Raw genomic sequence first — 22,852 nt, forward strand, 5'->3', positions numbered from 1 at the left:
ACCCCGGAGGCACCAGAAGTACTTTTCCTAACATCTGATGAATTACATGCAAATGTGACTTAAACGTTTTTGGGGGAAAAAAAAAAAAGAGGCAAAGAAAAAGCATTTTTCTCTTTCATCTAAGAAATTAACTTGCCCATGGATTGTTGCTCATTTCTGAGTACAGAAGGTGGCCTAAGTTACTGGGATGTTTAAACTTTTAGGCAGGTACTGTTAAGTAAAATTCAGCCCAACTTGTGGTAGCGATGCACTGAGCTCTCAAAGCAGCTTAACTGGGTGGGAAATGGAGCTGCTGGGGTTTATTCATCACTGTCCCAGGAATCTACTGTCCTTGCGCAGGAACTTTCCCGTATTTGAGTACGTTACTTAGCCATTATAAGTCCCTTTTCAAATTCAGGACAACCTCCTCTTATTTGGCCTGGAAACACAGGTGAGGATGATACTGGTGTACACTTAGGGCTGCAATTATTTAGTCCATAGAAGAACGTATCATAAGACATAAGGTATTTAATGGTATGGCTTGTCCTTCCATGTCCCATCACTGGGATCCCTTTGCCCAAATTTGACAATGTTGAGTAAAGAATTAAGGAACCTTATTTTCTACCCCCTGTTTTTCCAAAACTTAAAGTCTTAAAATTTAAGGCTATAACTTGAGTTGCTGGTGTAAATGATATAATATTAGAAAGCTGCAATTCTATATGGGGACCAGCACAAGAGAAATGAATAGATAGATCTGTGATGAATAGATAGATCTGTGATAGATGATAGATTTGTGAGAGTATTTTTTAAAGACAGAACAAAAATGCAACAGGGATTACACTCCTATTCCCAAGTGAACCCGAGCAACCGTATGTACTTGTAGGCATGTATACTCCATTCCTTTACTAGTTCCCCAAAACTCAAGCCTTTTCCACTTCTAATACTTTTTATCTTCGTCTTTCAGCCTCCACTCCCCACATACGGCCAGGATAGAAGCAGAATGGTCACTGACAACACAGAGAAATTCCCCGCAAGATAAATACATCCAGAGGAGCCTACAGAGCTGTGTAGCTCACTGTAACGAAGACACAAACATTTGATCAGCTGAATAGCTTTCTAAACTCCACTATTTATACTGCCTGGATCTCCAGTAATTACAGTGGGAGATGAGACACTCAGCTCACATGCAAAAACCCAAAACAAATGTAAACATTTTCATCTGTAGCCAAATCTTACCCCAAGATGCATTCTTCCCGTTAAAATCAAATCTGTTAAAATCAAAGAAGGGCTAGCACTTATAAACTGTGATTCTAAAAATTAATAAATTATTAGGTTTGGGCACAATATTGTGAGATAACAGAAGTCACCGCTCAACTAAATGCAAAGATTCTGTCCCCAAATATAGATTCTGTCAACAAGAATCTGAAATCGGTAAGAAAGTTGAAAATAATTCTTTCTGAAGAAAAATAAGTTTATCATAAAAATTATATAGCAAAAAAGATGTGCTCCAAGAAACAACGCCCTGATGTTTAGTAACATAAAACTTCTTAGTTTGTCTTCCGGCATGCAGTTTCTATTAAGTATGTCTTGTCTGTACTACAGCACTAAGCTTTCCATATGGGCTTTAAATCAAATTCCAGTTTGTTATTGATACACCCTGCATGAACAGATACTCCCTAAAGAGTAATGACCCCACAGAGCACTTAGACTGGCATAATTTTCACCAGTGAAATGAGCACGGTAGTACTAAAAGGCCTCAGAGCTCTTTCTAAATCATTTCCTGCTTATTTTCTTTGTACATCTTTTCCACATTAGTACAATGAATTTGAGTACTTCAACACCATCTTTTGGATCCTCCCTTAGCAGAAGAGCTCGTAGTTTTTTTCTGAATTATCTCACCGAATTTTAGCTGTCTCAACTAAAAGATGCCAGGTCCATGCCCTAGCTCCAAGGGCTGGAGCAACCTGTGTCCGTGCTCCTGCCCTCTGAGCCTCCCAAAGAGAGCAGCCACATCCAAACCGTGCCATGGAGAATGCTCCTGGCCCAGACTGAATCCCAAACTGTGCCTGGGAATTGTTTGGGACAACACTACTCGGCTCAGGTCAAAGCGTGACCACGCAAAAGTTGATGATCATATTCCAGTTGGAAGCGATCTTCTTGGTCACGGTCTAATTTACTACGATATGCCAAGTCTATCTTATTGCTATGATTGAAACAGAGTGGACTTCCAGAACATGATTCCTTGTATCCCAAGGTGCATCTGGGAGTGTTTAGGTGTGTTTCACGGACACAAATTCATTGTATCTGAACAAAGACAAAATTAAATGTGAACAAAGGGTAATTCCAAACACACCTACACTTTACTGCAATCTACTGTATTTTGCACAGGGCCCATTGCATTTCTGTGATCTTGGTACAGAAGCATATTAATGAACAGTAGAGGAAAAATCACATCCACAATGAACTTCCTAGAACAACAATAAGTACCTGGAGTTTTTAAATACCGAATGTGATTCATAGGACAATGCATCTTAAAGAACCACAAGCTTCTCCTGATCCCTTTCTGTAGGGACGTAACTTAGTTTTAACCTTTTGCTGGCACCTAGCCTGCTTTCAAGGTAGTGTATTCTAGGGAAGTTATCTTCCCTCCACTGTTTATTCAAACTTGCAATGTACTATGAAAGCATTATGGTAGCTACTGCAACTGAATTATTGCCATATAACACCCGAGTGTTGGAAATATATCCCTAAACTAGCAGTCGGAGTGACAGATGAATGGTGTTTCTCTTAATCCCAGGGGAACAAAAGTGAAACAGAGCATTCACAGTGTGATGCTCTATGCATTCCTTTGTATGTCAGTTCAGATTTCTGATGGGAAGACTTTTTCCTGGTAGGGGAGGTGGAACTATAAATCAAATGATAAAAAATGGGTATTTACAGAATGAGACAGAAGTCAGCTTTGCAGTGATGTTTTAACACAGCTGTACTCAATCTTAATAACAAGACATGGAGAATTTGATAGTGGTTCTGATAGAAAAATTTAGCAGAATTGCCGTTACCATTCACAAAATCACAACCAAACCTGCAGCTAGTTTTACTATGGGCCGGTCACCTGAGAGGTTCAGAGTAGCAACATAAGGACACAAACACCCAAAACCGCATCTCTATCCAAACTGCAAAATAAGGAAAAGTGCCAAGATTTTAAATGCGTATGCAACTTCTCCCCACACCGTTTCAGCCATATCCCAACTCTCCCCTCTAAAAGATTTTTAAGAGACAGAGGAAAGCCAAATTGCAATCCACTTGCAAAGGTTTTATTTCTCATAGATCCTGTCATAGAACAGGCAATAGAAGGGAAATTGAATTCCCGAGCACCACCAGTTCTGGTTATTCCAGAGCCTAACCTGTACAATAAAAAAGGGGTGTTAGGGAGAGCACCATTAGATTTTATTCTCAAGAGAGTGTCACCTGCTATGAAGACAACTTCTACGATCCGGATAGCTCTCCTTCACGTGCACAGTTCAATTCCATCTATGAACTAGAATAGTTTATTACATCTATAACTGTTCTTACTCTGAGGAGCAGTGTTTCACTGGTGTTTTGCTGCTATCTTAGAAGGGCAAAATACTAAATGTTATGAAGTGAGACAGAGGTGCTATTCCAGTTTTTATTTTGGTTTGATTCTGCCACTACAGTTGACTGGTTTGCCACTATTTATTGCTACTATTGAAGTTTTTAAAATAAGTTATGATCACAACGTATTGACAACATAATCACGTATTATGACAAAGTAATGTGAATTTTGTTCTGTATTTTAAGAGTATTCCACTTTCTTTTGCACATTGCTATTATTACTGTTTCAGAGATAGTTCCTTTGTTTCAAATTAAAACCACAGAATACATCAATAAGTTCTATATACAATCCTAGAAGAATGTCCTTTCTTTTTAATGACAGCATTAGTGGGTGTTTTTCAGTCAAAACTGTAGAATTGTTTGTTCTCCTTTAGTAATGTCTGAAAGTGGCTTGGAGCTTTGCTTACTCCTCCGTGGTACAAATACAGAATAGACCTCACAACAGCAAGCAATCTCATGAAGTTTTAGCTCTAATTTTATAAAATGTTTTAAAAGAAATGAGTATAAACAATATTTGCTTTTTGTATCATAACTGAAACCATACTGCTAAACAATCATATCCTGTTTAGCCCATAATGACATCAGAAATATATGTTTATCATCTGCTCTGGACAACTTAGCATGATTTTGGCCCAAGGCAAAGTGGAACTGAAATCATTTACAGTTGTCCAAACCAAGATAACCACACATTTCTGAGGTAATTGATACCTAAAAGGAACACTGCCTTTAGATCACAGTTCATGATTTAAGTACACTAATTCCTTAAAGAACACTGTTAGAATTTTTAAAGTGTCTATTGGATTTCCTCCAAAACTTAGCATGGATTAAACAATCTACTGCACAAAGAAAATGTGATACATGAGATTAGCCCATCCACTAACAACTCTTCCTTTAGGAATGGATCACATTTCCTACTATCTTTGATTCCTTTCCACCCACCTCAAAGTGACAACAAAATCCCAAACAAAACAAAGCCAAAAATATGTTAAACATTTTGAACAGCATGTCTCAAGTAATCTCTCATTAGTTTTAAAAACTAGTAAGAAAGAAAATACATAGTACTGACTTCATACCTGTATGTAATTCATGGATCTATTCTAAAATATGTAGATCTTGATTTTTGTCTTTTTTTTTTAACATGGAAACAGATCAAGAGTTCACAAAATGTAACAAAATAGAGCAATGGAGAGAATTACTTTATATACACACACACACACACTACAGTTCATAAATTATAGTCTAGTGAGAAAAAACAAAACATGTAGTCAGATGAAAGATAAATATTTGATTACAGGAACACATTCCTTGACAGACAAACATAGAGTCAAATTTGTCCTTGCCTAGGACAGGGAACTTCATACTTCTAGCAACTTCTGTAGTTTTTTAGACGGAAAAAATATTATACTGGAATGACAGAAGAGAATGTAAAGTCAAGCACATAACCCATTCATTCAGAACAGTACTGTTATGTATTTTTGTGCATACAAGCTCAAAGGATTTGCCTGCCTTTATGCAAAACATAACATTTTGCATAAATAAATAAGAAAGAAAAGAAAAGAAACCATCAGTTCCAAACCAACTGTTCTACGACACTGATTCTCAGCTGGGGAGAAATCGGACTTGTTCCTAGCCAAATTCTTAGAGAGACAGGATCCTTGACTGGATTTTGAGTAATTGTAATGGGAAGAAGGAAGGGGAAACCAGGCTGGGAAAGTGCCAGTTCTGAAAAGGGGCTCCATTAAGAAGAAAAAATGAGACTTACAACTAGGGTAGGATAAAAATCGGGTTATTTCTTAGAATTTTCCATGAAATCCTGACCGTGAAATGAGGCCCTAGTAGTCAAATATTAAATACACAAATATTACTGAATGCATCAGCCACCTCAGCACAGAAAAGAAAATCAGACCAAAGTAACCAGCTTCTACCACTGAAAGGGTATAAAAAGCACTCTAAAAATAGCAAGTTTCAAACAGCCACATACACTATACTACTGACTAAAAAGGATGGAAATTGGCCCAAACACTAGTGTGGAATTGTGAGGGTGCTCCTGGCACCATTTTGCCCTTGACATCCAGTTGCCCACACAAGACGTGCGGAGGAACTGAGCGTGAGCAGGGGCCACGGACTGTTCTCCATATTTGCTACAGACAGGGCTACCGAAAAGACAGGGTAGCCCCGTCCACTTACCAAAAATTTAGCCATAGGCGCCCAAGCCAGGCCACATCACCTGCCTTCAGGGCCAAAGAACTGGTCCTGGCCTAGTTTATTGATTAGTACAGATACAGCCTTTGGATCTTATAAGTACTTCAGAGTAAATGACATTCAAGAAGATGCTCTACTGATAGAGAGGCCATGGGGTTGATAAGATCTATAAGGTGTACTTGCTATGATGTAGTATCTTGTGCCAGTACAGCTAAATCTCAGTGAAACCAAGTAAAACTGGTATCAAAACCAACTGGTATCAAAACTATCGCTCCACAAGACTTCCATGCCAACACAGCTATACTGCTTCTTGATCCCAGGCTAGCTTTTTCAGAGTGATATGTTACTGCATTCTGTAATGTAGACGTAATTTTTCATATGTACATAGATCAGAAAATAGGACTTGAAAGCAGGACGGAGAGAAGAGCATATACTAAAGCATGTTTGCACAGAGTATTTTAATTTTATCTGTAAGCTGTGTTATATGAAAAGACTCCTCAAATGCTATTGAAATGATTTTCTAATGAGAGGAATAATGAAAAAGAAAGAAAAGATTGTGAAAAATGCATGTGAAATGTTTATAAATAGAATCTGCTTTCTACAGGAAGGAAATGCAAATACATGGCAGACAGAAAGATCCATAACTACCCTTTTGTAATCTTCCTTCTCAGCATGCGTGCTTAGATATCAGGAAACATTTGAGTGAATAGGAAAAATATGGAAATAGGGTTCCTTTAGACCAACTGGGCAAAAGGAAAGAAACACGTAACAACGATATATGCAGCACAAAAAAGGCATCGGACTAGCATGGTGTATGAAATACTTCACAGTTTTCTCTGCTAGAGCTGGGTATCAGTAAAAGAAAAGAATTACCTCCATCCGCTCTTGCTTGACATCATCAATCTCATCATCTTCAAACATGGCTAAGAGCTCTCCAGTCTGGTCAATGGAGTTGAGAAAGTCCTGAGCAAGCTTCTGCCGTTTGTTCGTGTTATTACTGTTGAATTTGTCTTCACAAAGGTAAGCAAAGAACAACAAACTTAAGTTATTTGGCTTCTCCAAACACCAACCGATGTCCCTAGGAGGGACATGTTTTAGAATCAGATGCACTATGCAGGAAAGTCCTGTTCTTACTGTCCTCCTCATACAAGTTGCGCTACCTGACCGAGGTGATGTCACTGCTATGCTGCAGCAGCACAGTAGGAAAAAATCACCTTTAGCATTTTCGAGTACAACCTAGTGGTTACTAGGAATCTAGAGAAACCTAGTCTACTGCTCATATATCATTATTTCCCACTGAAGGATCCACAGTGGACAGAGCTGTAGAAGAAACCACCCTCCTTTGGTTGTACAAAACCCCTCACTCACAGAACAGAATATGTAGAAGAAATGCTCTTTCCCAAAAGCACATAGAACATCCTCGTTACCTACTGCCTAAAGCAAACCATAACACAAACGCTAAGATGCAGCTCTACAGTACTGCTCTCCAGTAAAACCTGGAGAACCCTGGCAAGGTGATCTCTGTTGTTCTAAACAGAATAGCAGTAACAAAGACATTAGCTACACAAAACAAAATTAATGGCTTCAATTACCAAAGCATGCCAGAAAATGCAATCTTTAATCCCAGATGAACTGTGTTTAGGAAGCATTTCATGAGCATCTAAATGGCTTACGAAAATTGTTTATTTGTTTTAAATAGTGACACTGACTTAAGTATTAAAAAACCTAAAGCTGTCAGGTAGGAAACTACACTGCCAGATTGCTTGCATGAAACAATATACTTTCACGTGTGGTGAAAATAAAATGCCACAGGCAAATTAAATCTCAAATGAGTTGACAAAAATTTATCCACAGAATGACTAAGTCAAAGCAAGAAGTACAATGTTTACCTAACATCAGTGTGGATGCTCAGAGGAACCAAACACAAGGAATTAATTGTAAGGGGAAAAAAATAAAAATAAAAGGCTCTGAGAAAGGAAATAAGTTAAATACAAAAAGTTGCATATGGACATTGCTAGATGTTATAAAAATACGGCAAGGTTTAGATTTGCTGTGATAAGTTTCAACTTAACTTTTTACAAAGGAAATGCTAATTCTTCTGTTAATATAAATCAACAAAACTTTATACCAGCAAATTATATGGCATAAATTAATATATTTTTAATTTGAAGAGCTTTTCCTTTAAATGCATTGGTTATAAAATCTGTTATAAAATCCTCACGGAATGGGGAAACAAAAGTGTTTCCCATTCTTTAAATTACAGATCAAAGTATAAAACGTTAAACCACACTGAAAACAAACCCAGGACATATATTAGTATTCAACGACTTCAGATTATGGGATTTTTTTGTAAAACATGTCAAAACCCTTTGATAATAATTTAACAAACGTCCATTCAATTGCACACGGTAGCTGCCGCATTTAAATTACACATGCTGAAATCAATTAGCCCTTTAATCAGCACCAGTTTCTTACTTCAACAGAGTTCTGACATTAAGCAGTGTTACTTACCATTTGAATGGTAGATGCAAATACTTACTTTAGAAGTACTTCAAATGGAAAAGCAGAGATTTTAAACCAAATTACTTGAAGACAATATTTTTGTGTCTTTAAATATTAAGGAAGACATTAATACCTTGCATTGAGCTGTTCAGCACATTTACAAAAATACCGAGCTTCCCCCGTATTAAGTAATTTTTTCTCTACCTTCAAGGAGGTCATCTTCTTCTATTCCTTTGACAATTTTAGATTTGTAGTCTCGAAAAAACATGTATTTAAGTAGCCTTCTAAGCTTCTTCTAAGAGAAAAAATACATTGATATTAATTAGTATTATATAGTTATTTTTTATTTAGACTAACTTTGTAACACACAAACATAAGAATGAGTAATACATTACTCAGTAAATATGATTTTTATAATGTTCATAATTTTTGATTCTGCTGAAAATCCATACATAGAAAGTACATCAAGGTCAGTACCAATTCCACATTAAAAATTATTTATTTGAGCTCCTTGGTACGATGCTTGCCAACTGTGAGACAGATATGGGTTTGACTTTCAGAAAGCAGAAATTCAGAAATCAGGTTTCTTTTAGGGCACTCCAAAATCTTTGCTTAGTTTGGAAATTGAAACCTACAAATGCATATTACCATGAACTTTGACATGCATATTAACCACTGTTTTCAGTATAGCCTTACGGATCATATCCAATAAAGAAACTGCAATTGGTTTTCATGTTTTAGTGTTTTTTAAATTTTGATATTGTTTTGGTCATTAGGTTTTACCTATCAAATGAGGAAAGAAAAACAAAGGGGAGAGAAAAGGGGGAGAGAAAGGGGGAAACTAAGGAAGAAAAGGAGACAAAGGAAGAATAAATAATGTTGATTAAAATAGTTGACAATAATTTTTTAATAATTTTGAAATTTGAAGAAAGAAAATGAACTCAATCTTTGTATAGAAATTTTTTTTTTTTTTTAAATTATTGACCTGCTCTCCTTACTATCCAGAGAAATTTTAGTGACATAAAGTACAGGAAATATATTATAAAGTAAAATCAAGTCAGGATTTACTGACATCCTAGATGATAAAAATGTAATGGTCACACTGTCAAATGTCACATCTACACCCTGCATAACTATGAGGAAATTAGAATGACTGATTTTTAATAAAAGAGTTAAAAAGGGTAAGTATCAATATTTACACCTTTATTAACAAATTGGTTTAAGCTCTAAGGTATATTACCCACCCTAAAACTTAGTGAAAAAAATCTATTGATAATTGAAGTTACAGGAAAAAAGGAGAATTAATTAAAATGTTATGTAAATATTGTACTGTGTCCAATACAATACAATTGCAGAGCAGCTATACTTTTAAATAAAGCTTTTCGTGATGATGGTCTCCTTTCACATAGGATAAACAAGCACTTTACAACACAGTAAGCAGCTTACTATGTAAAGTAAGAAATTTCTGTCTCATTACTATACCTTATCTTTGCGCATTAAGAACAGGAGATCTTCAGCAGAGATGACTCGAGCTCCTCTCAGCTGAGAAACTTCAGCTGCTTGCTGCAACTAAAATCAATGAATAAATTAGGACGGCTGTTTCTGTGTTAAAAAATTTATTCACTAGGGTTTGTTTTAAATAAGTTCAGATAATATTTTGCATGGTAGTGCATAGCAAAATACAAGCTATGCACTAAAACACAAGCTGGGACTCTCAAAGGTGTCACTCACTCGGCTCTTGTTAGCCAAGAAGTGAATAACAATTTTACGAAAAGACTGAAAGACTTTTGACAAATCTCAAGCAAAAGCTTTTTTGTTTATGTTTAAAAGGATTGCTTTTAAAAAGCACTACATCCTTTTTTTTTTTTCATTTCCTTGCACCACATTAGCCCAGAAAATGAACATATAATTCTCTCAGGCAATGTAAAAATGCCAAATTCTTGCCATAGCACTTTATCTGCAACTGTGGAAGGGCGGCTGATCCCTCTCACAATTTTTTAGAATAACAAATATTAATTTTAAACAGCTTACCTAAGTATTTTTTGAAGGAAACTCTACGCCTACTTGACTTATCATTAGTACAAACCAGACTCACATGAAGAACTTTTTTAGGCATACTCTTATTTCATTTGAGAGAAAGAAAATAAATTGATAAGAAACACCGACTCTATAAATAAGGTAATTGGAAAAACCTTAATTGAGCAGACCAGGCCATTCAGACATGATACAGGTAAAGATGGGATTGAGCAATGAATGGCAAAAAAATTGATAAAAGGTGGCCAAAGGAGGGTGAAGCAAAGATCTGTCCTCGCCTCCATCGCGACAGTACCTCTAAAGGCCCCAAACTCCTCAAATTGTGCTGTAAAGAGCAAAAATCTCTTTGTAAGGGACTAAGCACATCAGCCTTGGATTCACCTTCGGTAGGTGCAGGTAATTGGGCTAATTTATACACAAAGAGATCGTATCAAAACCAGTAAAAGCTTAGAAACTAAACCTGCACAAGCTGATGCCTATCAAACTACTGGGCTAAGGAGGTCTAACTCAAATGCAGACGAGAAGTCTGTGGGATTTGCTCCTTTCACCTCGCTAGCCTTTGGTTCTGGCTTAAGATGATGCTGTAGAGTAGGTGGGACAGAAAGGATGCTTCACAGCATGGAAGATGCCTTTTCCTCTAAATTCAAAAATATTGTTCAAAAGGCAAGATTTAATCATAATCTCTTTGCTGTTATCCTTGTTAACCATCTGATGGATGGACTGACAGCGAGCACAGTACAGAAGTTATCGAAAGGAGAGACGCCTTAAAAAATTCTTGATATTAAAACTCATACACACCTGTAACACAATCGATAAACAGAAATTTAATTTATTTTCAAATATCTCTATATTCTTCTTTCAGAAATGCATTAATGCACCTGAAAATAATTTAAAGAAATCCTATCCTTCATACTCACACCAGCAATGGTTTCACTCAGTATCACTGGCTGAATAAGTATATTATTAATCTGAGCTCCCATGCTGCTATGACTTGAAATAGGCCTATTCAGAAGTTAAAAAGATCAACAAAAACAGTAGCTGTTTCTAATATCCAAAGGAGGAGGGGGGGGAAAGATTTTCATTTTGGCAAGTGTTCACTGGGCAAAAGATTCAGTCCATAAATCATAATACTGGACTGCATTAATTTTTTTCCACACTAATCACATGCATATAAAACGTTAACTGTATCTCGTATGCACAACACAAAACATACTGCACGAAGAGTTTCAGATTTTCCCCTTGAAATCCTCTCTTGGCCCTTGCAGTCACAGACACCAGAGAGATTTCAGGAATTCAGAAGTCACAGTAATATAATCTTACTTGAAAAACGTAAGAATGTGAAAAACGATAGTTCTATTTTTTGGCATAAGCAAAACTGTTTCTTATTCTGATTAGTTTGAGGGCACGCAAGCTACTTATATTTCTAACATAAAATATAAAGAGCTGGATAAAAATAAATTTACCAAGAACGAGCCAATATTCATCTCTGGTGTAAATCTACTGCAGTTAGTGGATATATGCCAAGGCTGACTTTGGCCCCACTAAGCTTAAAAGTGTTACAAAACCTGACCTTAGCATGGTGGTAACACAACACAGCTTTTCCAAATATCATATAAAACAATGGCAGAAATATCCGTCGTGCAAGTATGCTCTAGTTCCCTAACACGTACAGGACCGTAACTATAATCTTTAAGGTCCCTTCCGACCCAACCCATTCTATGATTCTAGAAGACATTAATTTTCTTATCATAAAATTCAGATATGTTAATTTCTGCATGTAGCTGAAATACCTTATTTTTCCAAATGATAAACATGTGACAATGTCATTTAAAGCAAAGATTGTGTGCAAGCTGCTTACAGGAACCTCCCAATGAAGTAAGGGAGAGTAAGGCGAGGAGGCCAAATTCACGTCCCATTTGCATCTAAGTAAATCCTGAATAACACTGTTTACTTTAATGGAGTTATTCTGGGCTAAACACAAGATCAAAATCTGCAATAATATTCTCAGTTTCTACCAAAACAATGAAAACTTTATTCTCGTATTGCCTTGACTTTTGCATCTATTTTATTTTAAGGAATGAACACACGGCATTTAATTTCTTTGGCTTAAAGAAAGCAAAATACGAAAATAATTACTTCCTGTACAGTTATAAAATATGGATTATTTATCCAAACAGACCATAATGAGTTCTGCATTGGTACACATATTTACCTGGGAAACCAGGATATGCTCAGGTAAATATGTATCCAAGCAATTAAAAAAAAATTACGTACCACACAGCCTAGGTTGGGGGGAAGATGTATTTATAGTTTTAACACACACATAATTGACTCATTCAAACCACAACATGAGTGCTTTGCTATAATTAGTATTATAACAAACTGTCTTATTTGACTGTCCCAGAGTTGCCATTAATATGCAATAAGCCCCGATTCCTTAATTTCCGGAGCTGAAGGCCTTGTTGAGTCATTACCGTGGCTGCGTTACATGATGAAGGGGGATTTCAGGAAGCCATACCAAAGAAACGATCCATCTCCGAGCACCCGAGCATTTATCATTCCAGAAAAGCAATTTTCAGCTATGCAACCTTGAAGTCAGGAGGTCTTTCACCTTTCGCTGCAGTGGAAGTACTGGGGGTTCTTACTCTCTAAGCAGTGGGTCTACTGCCCATGACTCCAGATGATAAGCGTGATATAGATCCTGCAATAACTTTTCATATATGAGGTTACTATATAGCAACAGTGGAGATGTGGCAAGAATTTCCCACCATCTCCTTTCCCTGAGCCTCAGCTATATTCAGTGTTGCCCACAGAATTTGGGGCAGCAGCAGTTCCAACATACTCACTGTCTTTTCCTAATTTTTTTAATTATTGAAATTATTTAGTCCACATTACAAAATATTTTGGTTTGGATTATACTGCAAAACAGCAAACAATCCAAATTACTTAGCTTCTTAAAGAAAAACAGGCTAAATTTCCTAATACCAGCAAACAATATTTGAGACCTCTGAGTCTGAACGTATTTTTTATTACAGCCAAATTATGAACCCCTAAAAGTGAAGTTTAAATAACGGAAGTGTTGAAATGACTTTAACTATAGGAGCGCAAATAGCTCTGTTAATAATTAGGAGTTTATGAAAAATAAGTGTATTTTACAATTTTTCACATTACAAAGAAGGTAGTATATACAGTAACTATATTTTAAAGTCTAAGAAGAAATGGCTGGGGAATAATATTTTAAAATGTAATCACTGGTTTAATGACTTTATGAAGTTAACTTTCTTGGCAGGATGAACTGAAGTATGTTAACAGTCACCTTACGGCTATTTTCTTTTTGCAACTTCTGCAAATTATAGATTTGTTGAAAGGAGTATTCATTCTCCTATGACAGGAGCACAGTTACTTCAATGGTACTGTCTGCTTTTTTTTTTTTTCATAATTATTTTTTCTTCCACCACCTCCAAAGTCAACAATCACCGATACTACTTCTACAAAAACGTCTTGATGGACAAACAGACAAAAAGCTGGAAAACAAACATACAATGTTGTGACATAATCCTTCCAGTTAAACAGCAGGACAGAGTCAAAATGGTAATGTCTGCATGCTTTGAAACTGCTGGCAGCCAAGAATAATGCTTCAGGAGCTATGATTTTGTTTTTATTATAGAGGAAAATTAGATCATAGTTCACCTGGCCGAATTTTTTTCTGAGGCAGGAAGATTGTTTTGTTATTATATATGCATAAAAGTGTCCTATTTTTTCATCTTTTCTAGAAGAAAAGTGTTCAACTATAAAAATACCAGTAGAATATTCTGAATTGAGATATAGTGCCATAAATGTCTTCTAAACAGAGCATCCCAATACTTTTCCGAAAGCAATTAAACTTCGTTTTTCACTTAAATCTTTCCATATAATACCTCACATACTACTAATGCTGACACCTGAACTTCTAATCCTAACATACACGGGAAAAATACAGAATTTGTTTCCACTCGTCAGCATAGGAACATGCTTTAAACAGTTAGCACATCCTGGGAGGATAATTACATTATGGAGTCCATTAGAGTACTCTAATAGGTAATGATTTAGGATGACCACACAAGGGTTAAACAGCATGACTAAATCATCACAAGCTGTCTAAAACCTAAAACTTTCATCCGCAGATTAAAAGACAATCAATTTTCTTGTTATTAGGTATCCGGTTTTGAATCTAAGTATTTTTTACTGAAGACCATTTAATGTAACACCAGGTGATTATGCGTGACCTTGAGAAGATAAAGCTCTGCGTCCCATTTTGAGGCTTTAGAGGAGCACTTTCTAGCTTAGACATACAGTGAAGTTCAGTCGATAAAGATCATGAGAATAAGAAAACATCAGTTCATAACCCACTGTCCCTGGCATTTTCTGAGAACTTGTTTTCAAGTACCTAACTTGTTATATTTGTTTCTTCAAAAAAAAATTTACTCTTTAGTTTCTGAAGCAAGACCAACTGCTTCGTCTTGCCTTCTAGCAGGTGGCAATGGCTTTTGGTTTCCACAGCTCAGCCAGCCCGACGAGCTGGATCTGGATACAGAGAGTCTGCAGCCAGATACTAGTAGCTGGAGAAGAATTATTGCCAAAGTATGTCCAGCAATAAGGAGGTTACACAAGGACCCTTTCCCTTTGAAAGCATAAAGAATACATCTACAGGTTCAATACAGAACGATGGCTTCGACATCAAAGCAGTTGATCTAAATTTCAGAAGTCAGACTATTCAAACAAAGGAGAAAACAGCCCTTTCCTCGGCTGCCTTCAGACTGAAATTGTGTGAAAGCCAGTCCTATGAACTCCAGCAAACAGCCCTCCATCTCAGCCTGCATGTTTTTAACCATACCACTGTGATCAAAGACCCCTACAGATTAGTATGATGATGCAAAGACATCTTGTTATTATTCCCATTTGTTTAAATTGAACATTTAATAGAATTTTGGACATCATCATCTCTCTTCATTCTACTGACAATCCACATACTTCTGATTATAGGAAAGGTTGCAGCCTTATTTTGGTTTTGATTTTTGTTTTTTAGCAACACAGTATAATCCAAATAGAAGAAATGCAACAAAGGAAGGTAAGTACTTCTAGGGAGAGAAAACACCAAGAGCAGAACACCCTGCAGCTTGCTTGAGCTAACATTCTTCATGTTACAAACAAGATCCTTCTAAACACACAAAAGAAAGAAAAAAATCCAAAAAATGTACACAGCCTTTAGAAAACTACATGGACTCAGCTTGTGTAATGGAATGGGCTAACAGGAAAACACACCTTTGGAAAAAAACTGCAGCTGGAAGAGGAAGGTATTCTACTGACCAATGTCATAAAAGCGAACATTACTAAACAATTCTAAGTTAAAGCATATACCATTTCTTTCCAAGGAAATGTATAAATACAACATCAGAAGATGCTAGACTGTATTTGGCCACCCAGGGAGTCTTCAGACTGTACGCCACAACACATCTCAGAGCAGCAGATTCCCAAACCACAGCGATACATGGGGTTATCGTGCCACAGTTGTGGACACCTACCAGATTTATGTCTATCTGATCCTCAGGTTTATCAAGCTCCCACTGGAATGAAGCTCTGCCATTTGTCAGCCATCCCCCAATTTAGTATTATCACCAAAGCTGTGGAGCATACCCTGCGTCACCCATCCAGGTTGCTGATGAAGACATATGGGCCTCACTACTCCATTCTTTACCAATGTCTAAAAGACTTAGATGTTGCTCCATAGGAGAAGGGAGGGGAAAAAACAGGTGAAAACCTTTTCTCATGTGTGGAATAATTCAATTTTCACAAGGGATTGTGCATGTTTGTTCAGCTCGTTGGGTATGGTGTAGTAACTCCTGCAGTTCAGTAGGCAGTAGAGCAGCAATCCCACCACGAACTGGGATTAAGGGAAGCTGAATCCTTCTGCTCTGTATTTTTTATTTTTAGCAGGCATAATCATAGCTGACCCCCACATTTGTTGATACTCTGAACCATTCTTGTTTAAAATATAAACAGGCACAATTTTTAGAAAAATGATACCTTATTTTTAAAGCCAAACAGCCTAGGCTCTGCTACTGAAAGCGAAGATTTGCATCAATTGGAAATGGCATGATTTTTTAAAATTATATTAAAGAGATTAAATCAGGAAATAAATTTCCAAGTAAATATGAAATTAATACTGCTATTTTGCAAAAGATGAGCTTTAAATCAAAGGTTTTTTTTAAGTCTCTTCTTTATAAATAATTTAAGCTCAGCTTCTTAAATTAGAGCTTGTTGTTGCATTTTCTGTCATGCAGGGAAAAGAATTTAATGCATTTGTGAACAGTAACTACATTTCAATTTAAGCTTCAGGCATGACTTTTTCCAATTTTTCCTTCTTTCAATTCTAATTCCAAAATCAACTTTTTGGGCCAACCTTTTATACCTGTAATTCTTCTACTCTCCATGAAACAGAAGAAACCCTATTGCACGCCTGACATTTATAGCAGGCAATACTGACCAAACAAAGTGAAATTATACCAACAACGTTAAAACCATAAAGTCTCTAAGTGCAGAAAAGTATTCAGACTCACTGAATTCAGTTTTAACATGGTCAAATTATTCAGTGGCTACATTGATGTTAATTCAAGATTTGGTGTAGCGCTGGAGATGGCCGCTGCTGATGCTCTCTCCCACTGCTAGTGATGATAACAGCAAGCAAGAAAACAAACTTGGAAACTTCTACTCTAGTTATTATTACACAAGGGAGAAAAAATAAGCTTGAAAAATATCATCCAAGGGGAAATGATAGAGTAGTGTTCTTCAGAACGAGCAAGAGACCGTGAAAAAAGCTTTGTGAAGTGTGAACTTTGTAGATATGAAAGATTCATAAGCCAATATGAAACTGAAAAATTCTCACGGCTAAAAGCACTCTAACCTCTGCAAACGCATCTCTGTATTTCTGAAGAAGATGAGCATAGAGGTCCTCTATTGACTGTCCATGTTCTAGGATTGTCAGGATATTCTAGACGCTGAAGTAAATGCTGCCATCCCACTGTAAATCACTGGCAGCAAATTGGCCTGTATCTAAACTGAATAAATCCTGATGTTTTGGAGGAAATTATCACAGAATCATACAATAGTTTGGGTTGGAAGGGACGTTTAAAGGTCATCTAGTCCAAATTATAATAAAACTAACTACCTTTGGACTCAAACTTTCACAATGAGCTGTTTCACTTTTACAGCAGTATCACTATAGTAATTCCAAGTTGAGAATCTCAACTATAGCTATTACTTCCATCTAAGTTACATCTTTGAATGCTTTTTTGGTACTAAACATTACTTTGAAAAAATAAGAACGTGCAATCTTTTCAGCAATAAATGCATTCACCTTTCCTTTAGTAAAACAAAAAAAGCAATTAGAATTTACCTTTCTTAAGTAGTGAAGATAATATTATTTTCAAATATTTAGTCTATTAACTCAGATTTATTTCCTCTCCATCAATTATTTCTATTTCTTTTCTTTCTCCAATATTACTATGGCATGCAAACCAGAAGAGGTTTACATTATACCACAGCTTCCTGTCCTTTGGTTTCAAATCCCAGAAGAAACCACCATTCAGGATTATTGTTACGCAGTTTCCAATGATGCAAGCAGAAAAAAACCTGTTCTCTGTTGATTGAGAGACCATCTAATATAAACAGGTTTCTTTCTCCCATTGCTGTAGAGAGTAACATTTGTTTAAATCATGCATCCTTACGTTGCTCACACAGGAAAACAATCACTGCCTTATATTAGTTTCACCAGAACACTAAATAAATACTCTTCCTTCCCATATGACAGCAAATTGGAATCAGGCTTCACTGTTTGTCACAGGGAAAATAAGACATATATTTACCTATTCCAAGCACAGAGATAAAGTGCTTTTAGAGCAAGCCCCAGGCTAATGAAAGAACTGCAAAGCAAGTATTACTACAAAGAGCAGGCAACCATCAGCGCAGTGAATATAGAGAAGACAGGACCTTGATCCTCTGACTGAACTGATCCCAAAGTCATAAAAAAAATTTTCTTCAAACACCTCAAAATAAAGGACAAATACATACTTTAAAAAATTAAATCCTGCAAAGGACATAAGCAAGACATTGCTTTGAAAATTTAGACTAGGAGACAGAAGGAGAAAAAAAGGATTCAGGTTCAATCAAAAATACAAAACGGCAACATCTTCCATTAGAAAGTTCTACAATTATTCACAGCCCTGAAGAGATATGCCATTATGTTCATACTTGGAAATACTATGCTAGTGATGGAAGACTTTGCAACTTAAAAGATTTTACCTGAAATTAATCACATTGGTCTTTCTTCTTATTTTCTATCCTCAAATGCACGTCGACCAAGTGGGACCTTCTCAGTTTGCATGGTGACTACAACTAAACGCTACAGGATCGCTCAGATTAAACAGTGAGGCACAAAATATGTGTAAATGACTACTGGTTTAAATGGTTTTGGATAGCAGACAGGCCATATGGGTGTCTGGGCTTAAGGTAAATTATACTGCTTGCAGAATTTTGACAGGCAGGTAAGTGTCAACTTGCAAGATATACCCAAATTATCAATAGAAAAAGAAAACAATAATAGAAAAAAAAGAAGTGAAAAACATTTGATTCTAATGTTTTTTTCAACCACAATATATGCGTGGAGTATACATTACGACACTAGAGACAGTCTCAGTCTGTTCTGTAATATTTAATCGTAGAGAAAAATATGTCAATGGGGACAAGGTATAATCAGACTGTGTAATAAAATAGAAAATTCTATGAAATTTTTCTCTTCTATCAAGAAGTCTCTCTTCAGTTTATTTCAAAATGGCTTCAAAATCCTGAAGCTATAGCACCTTTCTTCCAAGAATCTTCTAACCCAAGATAAAGATAAAAATAGATGGAAATCTATGAAAAGAATAGTCCCGGTCCAAAGTAGGCCCATTTTCATGTAAAAATAATAGGAAAGGAATTCCAAATTTTTGTATATATGTGTTGGTTTCCTGTGTTTTCTTCCTTATTTATATGAATTATAATTCTCAGAGCTTCAAAAAATGCAAGGTAAATTGTACAGATGACACCATGAACATCACATTTTCTCTTGGGAAGATGAAAGAAAAAAGGAGGGAGCTCTTGCTCAGAGAAAGAAAAGAAAGCAACACGAAGGAGCATAAATGTAAAATCTGAACAACAGATATTTGTGTCTGAAAAACGGCACTGATTTCCTAAGTCTTATTTCATGTTCATTCTTTAATTAACATTCATTTCCCAAGGACATAAGTTTGAAAAGGCTGTTTCACATTACTTTAGCACGAAGAGAAAGAATCACTTTTAAACCATGAAAAGGCTAGGGAAAAAAAATAAACATGCCTTCTGAACATAATTTCCTCTTTATTGCTACTGCAAAGTTATGAAATGAAATCTATTATTTAATTACATTGGATTGAGCAACAGGAAGAGAAGGGAGTGTTTGAGTCACAACATCCCTGTAAGGATAAATTACTACACTTCCTCTTGCTAAAAGACAGTTTTAATGGACTGAAACTATGCAAATGGTTAAAATCAAACTACCGGGAGGTAGGAAGATGTCGCTAACATAAAAAAACCCATAAAATGTACTCTGAAATTCTTAACAGAAATATCAGCAACAATAGGGAAAAAAATTAGCAACATTTCTGCCAGAACATCAATAATTTCACAATTGTTACATTTATTCAGATTCTCTCTAGAATCTGAAGATACATTAAAAACTATACAATAGCTTCTGGGCCTGCTTTGTTTTATGCTTTGCATTGGAGATGTTTAGATAATCTATTATGAAAACTTCAAAATTTATCTGCTATTACTACTAAAATTTTATTAGCCATGGGGGATTTCCCTTAGCTGTGCTTCAGTAATGTTTACTAGATCCTTCAAATTGAGTGCAACTGTTGGAAAAGTTAAAGCGTTTTATTTCTTAAGTATGTTCTTGGCATAAAAAAAATGGGAGGGCTTTAAACTATAATGAAAAGATAGGCTGAATTCTAAAATGTTGGAATAGATAACTTGGCAACTGGTATAAAGTCCACAACTGGGATACAAATGTGCAAATGCTGTGATCTTTCATATAATTTAAATTCACTTTGACTTGCGTGGAGATGCTCTGAAATAACCTTTCATGGAAATACTATCTTTTCTCAAAACTAGAATACACTAAAATATGAGGGCATTTCACAGATAATTTGAAGAACAATGGAAAATATCTTTGAAGTTGTTCAGGAAAGCTACTCCTAAGCCTAAGGGCAGTATGGGAGAAAGCATTTCTTTGAAAAAGCTATCCTGGAGGCAACAGAGACTGATTCCCTAGGCTCATCAGAGACTGGATTGACCTCTCAAGACTGCAGGATGGATGACATGAAGGGGCTGAGTATAAGCCATGAAGTTTACTGAGGAAAGATGCAGACAGGTTTTGACAGGGATAAAGGAAACAAGATAGAAAAAGCTGTTTGCAGAAATTTCCTAGATCGAAGATTTTCATGGTGTACTACTAGCAATTTGGTCCACAGTCTACTTCTAAACTTCTAACACAGTCTATGAAAAATAAAAATAAATAATAAATAAATAAAATAAAACCTTTCAGCCATGTAGTGTCTCACAGAACTCTGTGATTCTTGCATTTTTTTAGAGAGGTCTGATCTTCAATGGAAAATGTTAGGAGGCTGCTTGTCCCTAATGTATCTAGAGAACCCAGACTTCACCTGCTGAATGTGTAGGAAACCAAGAAAATATGCCATGAATCTCATCATACATGGCATATTTCTTATTCTCCTCTTGCAACTCAAGTTATTGGCTACAGTCAGACTTCAATGGGCTATGGGGATGTTTGGTCGAATTCAGTGAATTTTTAAATATTTTACCTATCAATGTTTCACAATTAAATCTTGCACATTCTCAAAATGGTTATGAACCAGAAAGGCTTTGGCAGACAGTCAGTCAAGAGTCAATCCAGTAAACTATCAACTGAATGAGCAAGAAGTCTGAAAAAATAGTGGAAACAAGAGATTCATGTCAAGGGACAGAAGTACTTGGTCGTTTGCAAAAATCTCTGGAAATGGGCAACAGGCCCAAGCCATGGACCTATATACATCCATTAGGAGAGGACAAATAATTTCCCGTGCCCCGAGGAGATCTCTGCTTTGGGAATTCAACTGTACAATTTTCTAATTAAACGCAGCTCCACTAAAACTGCTCATGTGTTAAGTTACTAAGGCTGAGCACAAAGCCAGGATATCCATTACTGGTATCAGAGGAGTCAGAAGAAGATAATGTCAATGATGCCAGTTGGGAGGAGGAAAACCAGTGTTTCCAGCATTTTTCTTTGTCCTTTGGGAGTCACAAAGGAAAGCGTTAGCACTACACGTTTGATTTTAAGAGACACTGAAACATCACCAAAATCTTCGAGAGGAGGGTCTCAGGGCAAAAAAGCAAAGATAAAAAGAAAAATCTTGATTTTCTTCAGGAAAACCATGCTGCAGACTGGCATCTGCAATCACCAGGATTCAGATCGTTCAGCTCCTAAAAAACGGTAGCACAGATTTCTTCCAGAAGAGACCTTGATATTTCTCCACAAGCACACAAGCATGCAGTCTAAAGGGTCAGCAAAAGGGTACATATTTCTTTAATTATTAGAGGTATTCTCTGCAGTGTTTATGGAAATAGGGGGAAGACTATGTAAGGCTAAAGTGCAATTGCTAAAGTGCAATTGATGAATTTCCAACAAAAAACCACCCCAAACACACAACAAAAAAGCATCAAAACACAAATGGAAAAGTACCTTTATTCCTCAAAAACAATAGAACACTTCCATTTTTGTGATGTATTTATAAGGAAGTGAACTCAAATATCAGTCACAAACTGATAATTAATTTTACCAAAAGGAGTGAAAACAAGTGTGAGTAAAATCAATAAAGGTATGATGAAAATAGACAGAAATCTCTGTTCTCAGAATGACAGAGTGGATGATGCTTTTCTAAAAGACATGAGGGAGGACTGATTCAAAATGAAATGTAGGGTGGATGAAGAAAAGTTGCAAGGTTGGGTAGGTTTCAAGAAGGAACACTGATTATCGAAGGGATTTAACAAGTCAAGAAAGTAAGGGATAAGATTACTAGGAATGAATGAAACATTCTTCATTAATACAGATCACTCCCTTTTTGGGTTGCTTTTAATGTTGGTTTCTTTATTTTGGAAAAGCTAGGTTACCTATGTGAATTTTTCATTTTTGTTCATGACAGTGATATCTGTTCTACAGCCATTTTACAAACAGGCAAAAGGAGGCACGGAGCAACTCACTGCACATGGGCAAAGGCAGGACCAGGAGAAAAAAAATCCTCTCTTTGCCTCCCTCACCAACCAATTAACCGCACTTCTCTACTGCTAACAATTCTTCTCTAATGCAATAGGAAACATCTGCAAAATAATGCAG

General features: G+C 36.3%; 1 protein-coding gene across 8 annotated transcripts in view; it reads right to left on the bottom strand.

Annotated features, from left to right (window-relative positions):
• Positions 1–22,852, bottom strand: part of SUPT3H (SPT3 homolog, SAGA and STAGA complex component) — a 281,438-nt gene that overhangs the window by 81,956 nt on the left and 176,630 nt on the right. For all 8 annotated transcript variants that reach the window (XM_052809356.1, XM_052809361.1, XM_052809364.1 and 5 more), the window contains 3 exons: positions 9,799–9,885; positions 8,521–8,611; positions 6,688–6,824 (listed from right to left, as the gene is read on the bottom strand). In XM_052809356.1, coding sequence (XP_052665316.1) covers positions 6,688–6,824; positions 8,521–8,611; positions 9,799–9,885 — 315 coding nt within the window. The remainder of the gene's footprint in view (positions 1–6,687; positions 6,825–8,520; positions 8,612–9,798; positions 9,886–22,852) is intronic.

This window comes from Harpia harpyja, chromosome 15, assembly GCF_026419915.1.
Source record: "Harpia harpyja isolate bHarHar1 chromosome 15, bHarHar1 primary haplotype, whole genome shotgun sequence".
Classification (NCBI taxonomy): Eukaryota; Metazoa; Chordata; class Aves; order Accipitriformes; family Accipitridae; genus Harpia; species Harpia harpyja.